This window comes from Kogia breviceps, chromosome 20 (assembly GCF_026419965.1).
Source record: "Kogia breviceps isolate mKogBre1 chromosome 20, mKogBre1 haplotype 1, whole genome shotgun sequence".
Lineage (NCBI taxonomy): Eukaryota > Metazoa > Chordata > Mammalia > Artiodactyla > Physeteridae > Kogia > Kogia breviceps.
Window position 1 is genome coordinate 30,194,056 of NC_081329.1, and position 15,666 is coordinate 30,209,721.

Here is a 15,666-nt window from a genome sequence, read left to right on the forward strand (position 1 = left end):
CCAGCGCCGCGCCGCGAGGCCGGGGAAGGGAGCCGGGCTGCACTCACGCGCCCGGGGGGCGGCACCGGGGCCGTCGCGGCGTCCCTCCGGTTCGCACACTGAGAGGGGGGCGGGGGGGCGGGGGGGGAAAGACCTGGCTCCTCGTTCCATCCGGAAGCCGCCGGGCCGGCAGGAAATGACGAAGCAGAGGTCGTCCGGTCCGTGCGGTAACCGGCTCCGCGCGTCCGGCCGCGACTGCCGGGGAAAGAGCGCCGAGCGGAGCAGCCGGGCCGCGTGCCGCCTGCAGAGCGAGCGGCGTGAGTGGCCCCGCCCCGCCCCGCCCCTCCATGCGGGGGGAGGGTGAGAGGGAGGGGAGGGAGCCCGAGGGCGCCCCCAGCCCAGCGCCCGGCAATCCCAGCTTCTCTGCCGCCGCGCCCGAGGCGGGAGGGAACAGTGAGGCCCGCAGCTCCAGAATCGTGGATCGAAAGGCGGAAGCCGCCGCCTGCGCAGCGCAGGGCACCCGGGATGGGAGGATGGGGGGATGGGGGGATGGGGAGATGGGGGGGATGGGGGGGATGGGGGGGATGGGGAGGTGGAGCGGGCGCGCTTCAGGATCGCACCGCGCGCACCCCGCGGCGGCCGAGCCCTGACGGCTCCGGCCCCCGCTGCCTGCCAGGGTGGGGGTTACATTGCCTGCACGCTAGACTGCTCCTCTTTCAGGGACTGGCAGGTCTCACGAGTCTGGGCAGGGCCGGAAGCGCCCACGTTTGGGAGTCCAGCGTGCGACTCGCTAGCCTGGGTGGTTTGGGGCGAGTTGTGTACCCAGGCCCCAACCCCGCGTCGTCTGCCAGGTGAAAGCTCCACCTTCCAGCAGGGTGATGGTGACAATTAAATGCATATGTGGACTGCCCAGCACAGGCCCCTCAGATGTTAATTGCCTTCGTCTTGCTGGTTGAAGGCCTGTGACCTTGTACCCTCCCGCTTCAGCAACCCAAGCCTTTAGCGTTTCAGAGGACTGAGGGAGAGAACCACATTGATGCGATGGGTTGTGTTGTAAGGAGCTCGTAGAACTGTATGAGTGACTCCAATCTGAACTTGTTTCAAAATATCAAAGCTCTAAGTGAGAGACGAAGTGGATAAGATTCAAGACGTGATGACAAGTGATCCTCAAAACTGAACCACCTAGACATGGCATCGGGAACCCCAAATACGGAAATAATTTTAAAACTTCATGATACAGCCGCTTGATCGCGAGAAGAGTACTAGTTCTCTACTTAAAAGTTTGTCAAAGTGAAATCAAGCCCCAGTTGTCACATTTTGTCAATTTTAATCTCTGGATAGTTATGTTCAGCTCATCCTAGCAACTCCTTACTGAAATAGTTCAAGCATTAATTTACAGGAAAACGATGAGAAAAGGTGCAGTTTTCTCAGAAAAGCCCTGAATGACAATCCAAGCACATGGTGGTCTTGCTGAAACACCCATTAACTTGCCTGGAACGAACCACTGTAACACCCCTGGGCATTGTGCTTTAGACTTAGAGGGAGGCTGTGAGGTGTGCAGTACCGCTCAGCAGGTGTGCGTGTGTACACTTGGTTAGACTGTGGCGAGCTGGGAGGGGACCGGTCATAGTTCAGGCCACATGGGAGCCGTGGTTTGTACTATGACTTTGTACTGGACCACTCCTTATTCCTGGCAGTCTTACAAAGGCATGCCATTGGCCATGACGGAGGACCAGGCAGGAAAGGCCTACCCTCGGTGCAAGTCTTTCACAACTATACTACTAAAAATAACTCAAGTGCGCGTCCCCAGAACAGAAGTGTCATTGCGCACCAATCAAGTTGTATAATTCACAGTAAAATTTCACCATTCTTGGTCAGCAGAATTTTCGAATCCTTCTCTAAACATAATGAAAAACTGGCATATTTGTAGGAGGAGGAAGACAGCTCTGTAGGAATACACCATTTATTGAGTGGCACATGAACAGAATTTTGTGGAACACTGAAGCAAGAAATTCACCTGGCTCAGATCCAGTCAGATGTTAGAAAACAGGTAGGAAATACTTTCACAGTGTGTCAGATAAAGGGCCCCTGCAAAATGTTTCAGTAGCCACTGTGAGTCGGTTCCCCTTTTCTTCTCCAATTTGTTAGTAACTCCCAGTCCTGAAACATGCCACTGTCACTGCATGGCTATGCCGGCCCTTCCGCAGCACCTCAAATCAGACCTCTGAAGTCATCCCTTATGGCCAAAAACAGTCATCGTTATTTTATGTTTTGGCACCAACGAAAATCTAGAAAAAAATTCTAGATTCCATAAATTGTAGACAGTTAGAGTCTCTGATGTTCCAAAAGTTTCCATTCCTAAGGTAGGCTGATTACTTACTATGAATAATGTTACATCCAGAGAAACTCTGGAGTTCAATTTTAAGGAATAAGAATTGAAACTCTGAATAATGCCAAATCCCCCTGTGCCTCCCACTCTCTTAAAAACAAAATCCATAGCCGATCTTTAGTATCTAGGAATTGGGTATGTTTAATGATTTAATAATATTTAGATCTTGCATCTATAAAGTTTTAAGTTCTGTTTTTATTATTCTCTGGCTGATTTTTAAAAGACCAATCTTTATGCTCATCAGACACCAATAGATGTTTCAGAGGAATGACTCTTGCCCTCAATGTCTAGAATTTAAGTTAAATGGCCATTTAATACAGTCTGCCCGCAAACGTCTGACAGAGACTTTAGGTGCCAGAACGGGGCCAACATGCCACCTGGCCTGGGAGCAGACCCCAAGGAAATTGCATTCATTTTATGCAGAGGCAAACTGTAAAAGAGAAAACAAGACTCTGCCCTTAATATACACTTATTAACTTACTGAGCCAAATCTACACTAAAGAACATTTGGGGGACTTCCCTGGTGGCACAGTGGATAAGACTCCACGCTCCCAGTGCACGGGGCCTGGGTTCGATCCCTGGTCAGAGAACTAGATCCCACAGGCATGCTGCAACTAAGAGTTCGCATGCCACAGCTAAAGAGCCGGTGAGCCGCAACTAAGGAGCCCTGGAGAGGCAACTAAGGAGCCCACCTACCGCAAGTAAGACCCAGTGCAACCAAATAAATAAATAAATATTTAACAAAAAACAAAGAGACCATCACTCTCCTTTAAAAAAAAAAAAAAAACATTTTGGAGGCTCACAGGACAGATTGCAAGATATTTCAGTGGAGGAATTTCTGCAATCCCTTCACTGTTGTAGGATGTCTAGAAAAAAATTGCAAAACAATTTCTTGGACATTCCAGATCCTTTTTTTCTCGGTATTAGAAAATGGCTATCTTAGTAGAAACTACAGTGCAGTTATAACCTGTCATTTGTTCAGTTTTTCTCCTTTGGACAGAGTATCTAAAACAACACTTCTGAATTTCTTTCACATATTAGGTCATTTTACTTAGACTTACCTAGTTCAGATTTAACACAAGAGCAGAACTTTCTCTTTAAGGAAACATTCAATGAACTTCCCAAATGCGAACAAGAAACCAGTACTCTTTCCCTTGCTACTTGATACACTTTCTGTTACCATTCATTTTCTGTGGGAATGTCCAAAGAATGCATTTCCTTTGAATAGAAGTCACAGCTGTGTAAATAGCAAAAAGTAACTTTTTATCCCATAGCTTCCACAGTGGGCCAGGAGGCCAAAACTAGATAAAGCTGCAGACATTTTCGTCTTCCAGGTGTGTCAGGGGCCTGGGGAAGAGCGCGGTCCTGGCTGGCACATCTCATCCAGGCCGCCGTCACGAGTCTAACGCTCTCCTTCTCTCTTAGCATCCCAGCCAGTTGTGTGGCCCTCTGTTTTAAGTATTCAGTTGCTTTCGTCTGGGTGATAGTTACTGTTTGGAAACCGTGCAGTGACATTTCAACCCATATCCTTTTAGAAATATGATTTTTTTAATCCCGAGTTTGAACCTTTATGTAGGAGCTGTGGTGTTTCAAAGTCAGAAACAGGCGAAAATGTGTTCCATGCCTTAGCGATCTAGACCAGGGTTGGCCAACATTTTCTTCACGGGCCAGATGGTAAACATTTCAGGCTTTGAGGGCTGTGAGGCAACAATGGAAGATGCCCCGCTTAAAATGTATCTGTTTAGAAATGTAAAACCATTCTTGGCTCCTGGGCCATACAAAGACAGGCAGGGGGCTGGAGCTGGCCAGCAGGCCCTCTGTTTGCCAGCCCTTGTCCCGCCGTCACGCCATCACTGACTGAAAGGAACCCTGCCCTCTTTGCTGCCTTACAGCCCCATGCCTGGCGGTTACGGAGTGATGGGTGACGAGGGCTCTATCGATTACAGCGTTCACGAGGCCTGGAATGAAGCCACCAACGTGTACCTCGTAGTGATCCTTGCCAGCTTCGGGCTCTTCATGTATGCCAAGAGGTAAAGGCTTTAGATTCTCAGGGTTGATAAGAACCCCGGGCGTTTACAAGTTTTGCAGGTTTGTTTGTTTGATCTAAGTTAAATGCACAAAAGTAATTTCATCAGCATTTTTGTTCCTGCTGTGAAATCACTGTCTAGTCGGGTCAGCCCTCACATACTGGACACCAGGATTTGGCTGGGAAAACCCAGTTGCTCTGAGAGATGGGGATTTAAGTGCAGCTCTTGGCACCCAGACCAGATGCTCTATACTCCTATTCTATCATTTCTGATATAGCTCAGTTTTCTCATTCAGCCAGCTTCACTGTCACCTTTGGATGAGCACATATTTTGGGCCAACGTCCCTGAAATGCACAAACTCTAACTGCTCTGTGTTCAGCAATTGTGTCTTCGCAAATTTCAAGCCTTCCCTTCTGTTTCTTGTGCGTAATATTGGTATGATCCAATTACTTGTCTGTCCATCCCCCAAAACTCAGTCCCCTGAGAGCAAGGACTTTTATCTAACCTGCGTGTCCCTGACGTGCCACGTGGTGTAAATCCTCAATAAATGTTTCTTGCTGTGATTCCAGATGCTGTAACGTAATTCACCTGTTCTTTCCCACACTCCCTGGCTCCTTTCCTTCAAGTACAGTTAAAAACTGCACGCTGAGGGGCGTGCTTTGAAGAGGAGAAAACAGCAGTAGTTGGATTGAGCTGTTCCTGCGGGTAGCCATGTGCTTTGAGGTGTCCTCTACCAAGGTCAAAAGGCAGTTCCAGATAATTAGTCAACCAAGAATAATTGATCCTCGGCCTGGGGAACAGTTCAGACCCGTACTTGCCACGGGACCTGCAGGCTCGTCCTTCCGGACCTGAGACCCCTGGGCCGCTGGCCGCCTGGACTCTCGGGGGGAGCGGGTGGGCCTGGGGGTGGAGGGGAGGCAAAAGGAGGCCTCCACAGAGCATGAGGGAGCCGCTGGCAGGTAACAGCCTTCCCCTAAAAATAGCCACCGTCTCCTCCCCACCCCACTGTTTCAAAGGCAGAGACAGGCTGTTGTTAATTTTAACTAGATGAGCCCACTAAGGCCATGCCACTCTATTCAAGAAATCATTCATCCATTGTTTTTCAGAATTAAGGTCTGCTCACATTCCGTTTATTCTCTGCCCGCGATAGCTTAGTTTTATTTGCATGACATGAGAGGGAGGGAAAAAAAAAAAAATCACACTCTTTTTGTCTCAGCATTTTTCCATACAACAGGGCTTTTTTGCAGGGATTGAGGGGAGACACTTTGTTGTATGAAGTGGGCGTGTTCAGCTGCTGCCTTTTCTTTCTTAGAACCCTGTGACTGTACGCGTACAGCTTCATACTTCTAGTGAAAGAAAGGATACTTGAGGCCAGGAAGCATCTCACAGGGACAAAATAGAAGATGATGGACTCAGGGCCACTTACGTCCTTAATGCAGCTTCTGGTTACTACGATCGTGTGAATGTTCCAGTCCTACAGCCGTGAATACGAATCTCGTTTCTGCCTTGGTTTTGTGTTTTAGAAATAAAAGGAAAATTATGAGAATATTTACTGTGCCGCCTCCAACAGACACCCTGTCAGAGCCCAACTTTTATGACACAATAAGCAAAATTCGTTTAAGACAGCAACTGGAAATGTACGCCATCTGTAAGTATATCCTGTGCTCAATTACATACGTAAGCATATTTAAAATAGACTCTTTGGGGTTGAGTCTCGTTGGCAAAGGTTATCAGAAATAGCTGATAAGGACACAGGGAACTGTATTCAATATCCTGTGATAAACCATAATGGAAAAGAATATATGTATGGGATAAAGAAGATGTGGCGCATCTATACAATGGAATATTACTCAGCCATAAAAAGGAATGAAACTGAGTTATTTGTAATGAGGTGGATAGACCTGGAGTCTGTCATACAGAGTGAAGTAAGTCAGAAGGACAAAAACAAATACCGTATGCTAACGCATATATATGGACTCTAAAAAAAAAAAAAAAAAATGTCATGAAGAGATTAGTGGTAGGACGGGAATAAAACACAGACCTACTAGAGCACGGACTTGAGGATATGGGGAGGGGGAAGGGTAAGCTGTGATGATGTGAGAGAGTGGCAGGGACATATACACAGTACCAAACCTAAAATAGAGAGCTAGTGGGAAGCTACAGCATAGCACAGGGAGATCAGCTCTGTACTTAGCGACCACCTAGAGGGGCGGGATAGGGAGGGTGGGAGGGAGGGTGACAAAAGAGGGAAGAGATATGGGAACATATGTATATGTATAACTGATTCACTTTGTTGTAAAAGAGAAACTAACACACTATTGTAAAACAGTTATACTCAAATAAAGATGTTAAAAAAAGAATATATGTATGTATATCTGAATCACTTTGCTGTACACCAGAAACTAACACAGCGTTGTAAATCAACTATACTTCAATTGAAAAAAACATTTTTTTTAAGAAAGAAATAGCTGGTAATGAAAACGTAGGGCCTTTTTGAGATGCTCAACACAGTGTCAGCAAACCTGGTTTGCGTGAAGTTAGTGTTTCAGGGCACTTCACTTATTGGGGGCCCTTCCAAGACCCTGAGAAGAGCCCTAGCAACGCGTTTCACATTTTGAAAATATGGCAGAAATGAGATGCCTGAACGATCTGTGAGGCTGCTGTCTCACCCTTCTCGAATTTCCCTCCTTTGCACTTCCCTTGTGTGCAGTGGCGTTGAGGTGGCCAAGAGCATTTTGGGGATCTGGCTGAGGGGACGTTGAGTTGAACCTCCCTTGGTTTGGGTTTGAGATTTTGTGTTTATAGAGTTTGCGGTCACTTCTTTACAATTAAATTACTATGTGCTGCAGCCATAGCAGCACAGGAAGGCTTCCAGGGCAGAGGTTATTAACATGTCCGGTGGTACTAAACCCTGTGAGTAAGTGGTGGAGAAGAAACAAAGGTTAAAGGGCAAGGAGCCAGGATGAATTGTACATCCAAGCCACAGCCTTTGATGCCACCATTTACAAAAAATGACGTGTGGTTTCCACGGTGTATCATTAAATGAGAAAAGGCAAGATGTAATTATATGTATACTAGGGTACTGCTCCTTTAAAATCAAATGACCAAAACATCCCTATCTACATGTAATAAAAATGTTCTATAGAATTTTTTTTTATTGAAGTGTAGCTGATTTACAATGTTGTATTAGTTTCAGGTATACAGCACAGTGATTCAGATATATATATATATATATTCTTTTTCAGATTCTTTTCCCTATAGGTCACCACAAAATATTGAGTATGGTTCCCCGTGCTCTACAGTAGCTTTATATACAGTAGTACGCATATGTTAGTCCTAACCTCCCAATTCATTCCTCCCCAACTCCTTTCCCCTTTGGCAGCCACAAGTCTGTCCTCTGTGTCTGTGGGTCTGTTTCTGTTTTGTAAGTAAGTTCATTTGTATCTTTTTTTTTTTAAGATTCCACATGTAAGTGATATACGATATTTGTCTTTCTCTGTCTGACTTACTTCACTTAGTACAGTGATCTCTAGGTCCATCCATGTTGCTGCAAATGGCATTATTTCATTCTTTCTTATGGCTGAGTAATATTTCATTGTGTGTGTATATATATATATACACACACACACACCACCTCTTCTTTATCCAGTCATCTGTGTATGGACATTTAGATTGCTTCCATGTCTTGGCTATTGTAAACAGAACTGTAATGAACATTGGGGTGCATGTATCTTTTCAAATTATAGTTTTCTCTGGATATATGCCCAGGAGTGGGATTGCTGGATCATATGGTAACTCTATTTTTAATATTTTAAGGAAGCTCCATACTGTTCTCCATAGTGGCTGTATCAATTTACCTTTCCTCCAACAGTGTAGGAGGGTTCCCTTTTTCTCCGCACCGTCTCCAGCATTTATAATTTATAGACTTTTTGATGATGGCCATTCTGACTGGTGTGAGGTGATACCTCATTGTAGTTTTGATTTGCATTTCTCTAATAAATAACAATGTTGAGCGTCTTTTCACGTGCCTGTATGTCTTCTTTGGAGAAATGCCTATTTAGATCATTTGCCCATTTTTTGACTGGGTTGTTTCTAAAAATGTTTTGTATAATTACACAAGCCTGGAGGAAGGCATGGAAAGATACACATCAGATTATTAACATTCATTACCTTGATGGGAACACTGTGGGACTTGAGGGAAAAGATTGGATATTTTTAAAAGAAAGATGTCTGTGTGTTTGCGGGCACACATAGAAAGAAGCAACAAAGAGTGATCAGCAAGATGTTACTGGTATATGTCTCGGGTGGAGTGGAATTTCAGGTGAAAAGTAGAAAAACCATATATATTTTTTTTTACACAAGTAGAACCTCTAGAAATTTCTTTAGCATAAATTTTGTCCTAAGAAGTAGTAACAGCAGTTCCTTTGGGGAAAGGAGCTGCAGGACTAATCAGGTGGGAGGAAGGTACACCTTCTCTGTTTCCTCTTTTGTCCCTTTTGCATTCATGTGTTACTAGTTCAGAATAAGAAGTAAAACTGAATGTAACAGGGACTTCTCTGGTGGCGCAGTGGTTAAGAATCCGCCTGCCAATGCGGGGGACATGGGTTCGAGCCCTGGTCCGGGAGGATCCCACATGCCGCGGAGCAACTAAGCCCATGCGCCACAACTACTGAGCCTGTGCTCTAGAGCCTGCGAGCCACAACTACTGATCCCGTGTGCCACAACTACTGAAGCCCGCGTGCCTAGAGCTGGTGCTCTGCAACAAGAGAAGCCACCGCAATGAGAAGCCGGCACACTGCAACGAAGAGTAGCCCCCGCTCCCCGCAACTAGAGAAAGTCCGTGTGCAGCAACGAAGACCCAACGCAGCCAAAAATAATTTTTTTAAAAAAAGATGATTCTTTAAAAAAGAAAAACTGAACGTAACAGAGCAGCGTTATTTACAGTAGCCAAAAGATGGAAACAACCCAAGTGTCCTTGACTGATGGATTCACAAAATGTGGTCTATATGTGCATAGGATGTTATTCAGCCTTTAAGAGGAAAGAAATTCTTTTTTTTTTTTTTTTTTTTTTTTGGCTGCGTTGAGTCTTCTTTGCTGCGCGTGGGCTTTCTCTAGTTACAGCGAGCGGGGGCTACTCTTCGTTGTGGTGTGCAGGCTTCTCATCGTGGTGTCTTCTCTTGTTGTGGAGCACGGGCTCAGTAGTTGTGGCTCTTGGGCTCTAGAGAGCAGGCTCAGTAGTTGTGGCGCACGGGCTTAGTTGCTCCACGGCATGTGGGATCTTCCCGGACCAGAGCTTGAACCCATGTCCCCTGCATTGGCAGGCGGATTCTTAACCACTGTGCCACCAGGGAAGTCCCAAGAGGAAGGAAATTCTGACACATGCTACAACATGGATGCACCTTGAAGACATTATGCTTTGTAATTATTTTTATCGTGAAGTGAAAGAAGCCAGTCACAAAAGAACAAATATTGTGTGATTTCTCTTCTATGTAGCAAATTCACAGAGACAGAAAACAGAATCGTCACCAGGAGTGGGGGAGGAAGGAGTAGGGAGTCACTGTGTAATGAGGACAGAGGTCAGTGTGGGGTGATCCAAAGAAGGGTGCTGGTGGTGGCAGCACATCAGTGTGAATGTAGTTAATGTCCCTGAACTGTGTACTTAAAAATGGTTAAAATGGCGAGTTTTATGTTTTTGTATTTCACCTCAAAAAAAAAATATCCTTAAGAAAATTTAAGTATTTAAAAAACAAAAGCAGGGAACCAGAAGCTCTGTATAGAAAATTATAAGTAAAGAGTTAGGTTTTCATTGATGCCTAGTCAAAACAGAAGTTTGTGGGAGTTCCCTGGTGGCCCAGCGGTTAGGATTCGGTGTTTTCACTGCAGAGGCCCGGGTTCGATCCCTGGTCAGGGAACTAAGATCCCACATGACTGGAGGCACAGCCAAATACAAAAAACCAACAAACAAAACAAAAATCAGAAGTTAGATCCTATCCAAAATTATTCTGTAGTATAACATATACAATTATAAAGCCAGTGTACAGCTGTTCTTCTTCTTTGATGAGACTGGCATAAAATGAGATTTATCAGAACACCTGTATTTGTAAGGCCATGTTAGTTTTCTGTTGCTGCTGTATTACCACAAATTCAGTGGCTTAACACAACACGGGTCTTACAATTAGAGAGGAAAAGTCCTGCAGCAGATGCACTGGCTAAAATCAAGGTGTCGGCAGAGTTCTGTTTCTTTCTGGATGCTCTAAAGGAGAAGCTTTTTCTTTGCCTTTTCCAGCTTCTGGAAGCCACCCACGTTGCTTGCTTTGTGGCTTCATTCGCCTCAAAGCCAGTAGCACTGCATCTTTCTGATCATTCTCGCATTTTTATAGTTCCCTCTCTCTCTGAACTCTGCCGGGAAAGGGTCTCTGATTTTCAGGGCCCCTGTGATCAGGTTAGGCCACATAATCCAGGGTAATTCCCATTGTCAAGGTCCTTACCGTAAACACATCTTTAAAGTCCCTTCTGCCTCAGAAGGTAACATATTCACAGATTATGGGGATGAGGATGTGGACATCTTTGGAAGCCGTTGTTCTTGTAAATAGTGAGTATTTGCACATTTAAAGAGTCCCATCGCAGGGACTTCCCTTGTGACACAGTGGTTAAGAATCCGCCTGCCAATGCAGGGGACATGGGTTCGAGCCCTGGTCAGGGAAGATCCCACGTGCCGCAGAGCAACTGAGCCTGCGCTCTGGAGCCCATGAGCCACAACTACTGAGCCCACGTGCCACAACTACTAAGCCCACGCACCTAGAGCCTGTGCTCCACAACAAGAGAAGCCACTGCAATGAGAAGCCTGCGCACCGCAACAAAAAGTAGCCCCCGCTCGCCGCAACTAGAGAAAGCCTGCGCAGCAACAAAGACCCAACGCAGCCAAAAATAAAAAATAAATAAATTTAAAAAAAAGAAAGAATCCGCCTGCCAATGCAGGGTACATGGGTTCGAGCCCTGGTCCGGGAAGATCCCACGTGCCGCAGAGCAACTAAGCCCGTGCGCCACAACTACTGAGCCTGCTCTCTAGAGCCCGTGAGCCACAACTACTGAGCCCGCGTGCCGCAACTTCTGAAGCCACGCACCTAGAGACCAAGCTCTGCAACAAGAGAAGCCACCACAGTGAAAAGGCCATGCATTGCAACAAAGAGTAGCCCCCACTCGCCGCAACTCGAGAAGGCCCACGCCCAGCAACTAAGACCCAACAACAAAGACCCAATGCAGCCATAAATAAATAAATAAATTTATTTGAAGAATAAAGAGTCCCATCACATTGCATCATTCTTAGTGCTGATGGCATGTCCAGTCCTGACTTAGTCTGGAGGTTCAAGAGGAAATAGCAAACAAAATTCTTTTCCTTAAAGAGGACTCCCCAAATTGTAAAGCTTTCGGCCACAATAATCTGGATTCTCCCTGAGTATATAAACAAATAGTATTTCTTCCTTGGCTGGTAAAAACTTAATGAAGAGACTGAAAGTTTGAAAGCCAAGCAGTGAATGACATTTGCAAAGACTTCAGCCCTGCACTCTCTGTAGTTTCAGTTTAAGACCTTCAATCAATATTTCTCAGAAGCACAAAAAGAACACAGAGTTGCAAGTCTGTTTTTTCTTTAGTTTATATTAATGACAATGTTCAGTAAATCTCTTAGGCTTGTCATTTAAAATATAGTCAAATTCCTTATGATGTGGACAAAAGCATTATTATTAACTCTTCTTGAGGTGGAGATGGGGAATAAGAAAGAAGGACATTACAAAATGTTAATTTAAGTGTAGTAGCTTAATTCGTGTTTACTCTATATTTCAATGCTCTGACTAATGCTGATGTACAAAACAATAATAATAAACATCCGAAAATGGATATCAGCACTGCTGAGAAATTAGAGGATTGTGAAGTATAATAAATTTCCTCTAATGAATAAAAAATTGTTTAATTCTAAGCTAATTCTTTATTGAGAATCAGGACTGTGATTTAATGATGGGAGCTCATAATTACTTTGCGATTTTATTAATCGTATCTCCTTTTTTCTTGCTTATTGTTTTGTTTGTTTTTCAACAGCCAGAAAGTATGATTATCAGCAGCCACAGAGCCAAGCTGACAGTATACAGCTTTCATTGGAATGAAATCTCAGAAAATGAGCAGCAGAAATGATCGTTGTTCAAGAGTGCAGTCTCCTCACGCTGCTAAATCATGGGCAGCATTTTTTAAAACTTCTGTCTCCATAAAATCATTTTATTTGTGACTTTTCCCCAATTTTTTGGTGTGTTTTGTTTCACTTTTTTTTTTTTTTTTTTTGGCGGTACACGGGCCTCTCACTGTTGCGGCCTCTCCCGTTGCGGAGCACAGGCTCCGGACGCGCAGGCGCAGCGGCCACGGCTCACGGGCCCAGCCGCTCCGCGGCACGTGGGATCTTCCCGGACCGGGGCACGAACCCGCGTCCCCTGCATCGGCAGGCTGATTCTCAACCACTGCGCCACCAGGGAAGCCCTGTTTCACTTTTTTAAACCTCATCTCCAAATCATTTGTTGCACAAATTAGAAATTCCTCAACAGGCCTGAACACAGAGTCTGCACGTACCTAGGAAGATAGACTATCACCAGAGACGGTGACTTTACCTTGTGAAGACTTCGATCCCTTCAGGATACAATCAGGAAATAAAAACACATCTTTGGGAGCAAGAGTCTGGAGCTGATGCCACTTTGGAACTCTTTTGCCAACTTAAAAAAAAAATCTAATCATTGGAATAGCTTCCTCTTCGACTGTGTTCTGGGATAAATATAATACGGATAACGGACTAACGTGTGTGCTTATGGCTGGTGTTACCTCTCACCGAATTAACCGTTTTTGCTACTTCAGAATTTGCACAGTAAACTGTCTTTTCTGCATTGTGAAATTGTGGTGCGCACCCCCCTGCTAACTGTAGAAGTTTTCTGTGACTGGAGTTTGTTCCCCTCAATTGTATTCCCAGGAGTTTCTTCCACCAGAAGAGTCTTCTTTCGGCCATGCTGGGGCTACACTGCACAATACGTGGGCACCTCTGACTGGTGTCAGCGGCTTGCTTTTGGGTCATGTGACCGTCAGTCTTTAATGTAACTTATGGTTTCTTAGGCTTTTTTAGCATAATAAGCTTCCCTGCAGACTCTCATATCTTGTACCATTTTTGTACTGTACATTGCAACGTTTTCGCCCAGTTTTTCATACTTATTTAAATAAAAGCCGGTTGGAGATAGTGGCAGGGAGGTTCAACTGTCCGTGTAACTGTCCATAAATTCGTTTTCGAATCAAAACTATAATTTTAAGAGTTAGAGTTAATATTTCAAGCATTATTGCCTTTCCTGTATAATTATGAAGTAAAGAATATAAATCTTAAATGAAAAGGTTTAGATCAAATAAAATCATTCCAGGGAAATTGCATTTACTTTTAAAGTTTAAATGTTTCAAGTGTATATATATATCGTACAAGGTGAATTGTTGGCCAAATGGAGTAATTCTTTCTTAACTCACAGATGAGTTTGAATGCACAGCCTGTATGTAGAATGAATCCTCGAACTGAAGGATTGTAAACAGTTACAGTTGTGACCTGGGGATAGCAGAGCAGCAAGGGGACAATCTTCTTAAACTTTGCTTTGCTCTCGTGTAATCAGGAGCGGGAGCGGTTTACCTGCTGCCCCTGATATGTGGCACACATCTGGACAGATCACGAGAACTGGCTATCTCAGCCGGTTTGTACAGTGTACCTAAATAAATATCAATCACAACGGAATGGACCGCGATGGTTTTTTATTTGCATCCACTAGACAGAGACAGCCACGGCTAAAACCTCACAGATCATTTGGTGAGAGTGGAACTCCGGCAAGTGAGAGAGGAAGATTCCTCCCCATTTCTCCTCTAAAGCCCGCTGATGGGAGTCACGCCTCCATCAGCAGGATCAACAACAAGTCCGCCTTTGAAGTTTCCTCTCTGCTTCCACAGCTGAGCTGGGAAAGCGGGGGATGCCCTGCAGCCACACTTCAAAGAGACACCAGTTGACTATCCTGCTTCTGCCCCGGAATCCACCAACGGTTCCATGGAACTATTTTCTTTGGAAGAAAAAAGCCATGACTAATAAAACAGGTCAGTGACACTTGTGTTCTCTGTTTCCTCATTTCTCTCCCTTACTGCATAAGATGCTCCGCGGTGAGCACGGAGGGGCGGCCTCCCTGGGTGCGCAGCTGGGCCCAGCCCGCTGCTCCGAGGGGCACAGATGCTTGCTAGTGACCCCACACCGTTTCGGGTGGAACTCACGATAGGACTCATCAGAAAACGAGACGCAGAGTTTAGGGTGAAGTTGCTGTAATGTCGGAAATACAGTTATTGAGTCAAAATAAGAGAGAAAATGGTAATAAAAATAATTTCAGATATTAAGAATAAATGTATCTTAGTACTATATATAAAATAATCAACAAATTTCATACATCACTTATATGTGGAATCGAAAAAAATGATACAAGTGAACTTATTTACAAAACAAACTTACGGTTACCAAAGGGGAAAGGGGTGGGGGAAGGATAAGATAGGAGTTTGGGTTTAACATATACACACTACTGTATATGAAATAGATAACCAACAAGGACCTACTGTATCACACAGGGAACTCTACTCAATATTCTGTAATAACTTACATGGGAAAAGAATCTGAAAAAGAATGGATATATGTGTATGTAAAACTGAACCCCTTTGCTGTACACCTGAAACTAATACAACATTGTAAATCAACTATACTCCAATATAAAATAATAAATTTTTAAAAAGAATAAATGTATCTTAGAAAATATAAAGAGAGAAGGGGGCTTCCCTGATGGCACAGTGATTAAGAATCCACCTGCCAATGCAGGGGACACGGGTTCGAGCCCTGGTCCAGAAAGATCCCACGTGCTGCGGAGCAACTAAGCCCGTGCGCCACAGCTACCAAGCCTGCGCTCTAGAGCCCGTGAGCCACAACTACTGAGCCCGCGTGCCGCAACTACTGAAGCCCACGCGCCTAGAGCCTGTGCTCTGCAACAATGAGAAGCCCGTGCATCACCATGAAGAGTAGCCCCCGCTCACCACAACTCGAGAAAGCCCGCGCACAGCAACGAAGACCCAACACAGCCAATAAATAAATAAATATTTTAATAAAAGAGAGAGAGAAGGGACCAAAGCATATTACAGGGAGCCAGGTGATTCGTTCAACACACAGTTACGGAGGACAAACTC

At 44.9% G+C, this 15,666-nt stretch overlaps 2 protein-coding genes across 5 annotated transcripts in view; one reads left to right on the forward strand and one right to left on the reverse strand.

Annotated features, from left to right (window-relative positions):
• The window catches only part of SLC20A2 (solute carrier family 20 member 2), a 108,055-nt gene extending 107,356 nt beyond the window's left edge, over nucleotides 1-699 (reverse strand). For 2 of the 4 annotated variants that reach the window (XM_067022534.1, XM_067022539.1), the window contains exon 1: nucleotides 134-699. The gene's annotated coding sequence lies outside the window, so the exon portion shown is untranslated. Of the gene's footprint in view, nucleotides 1-47; nucleotides 112-133 lie in introns of those variants that run through there. The other 2 variants (XM_067022541.1, XM_067022537.1) reach the window with 2 other exon arrangements.
• On the forward strand, nucleotides 17-14,554 carry SMIM19 (small integral membrane protein 19). Its single transcript, XM_059049157.2, has 4 exons — nucleotides 17-296; nucleotides 4,261-4,398; nucleotides 5,919-6,043; nucleotides 12,490-14,554. The coding sequence occupies exons 2-4, from the start codon at nucleotides 4,265-4,267 to the stop codon at nucleotides 12,552-12,554; spliced, it is 324 nt and encodes a 107-aa protein (XP_058905140.1). The 5' UTR covers nucleotides 17-296; nucleotides 4,261-4,264; the 3' UTR covers nucleotides 12,555-14,554.
• The last annotated feature ends 1,112 nt before the right edge of the window (nucleotides 14,555-15,666 follow it).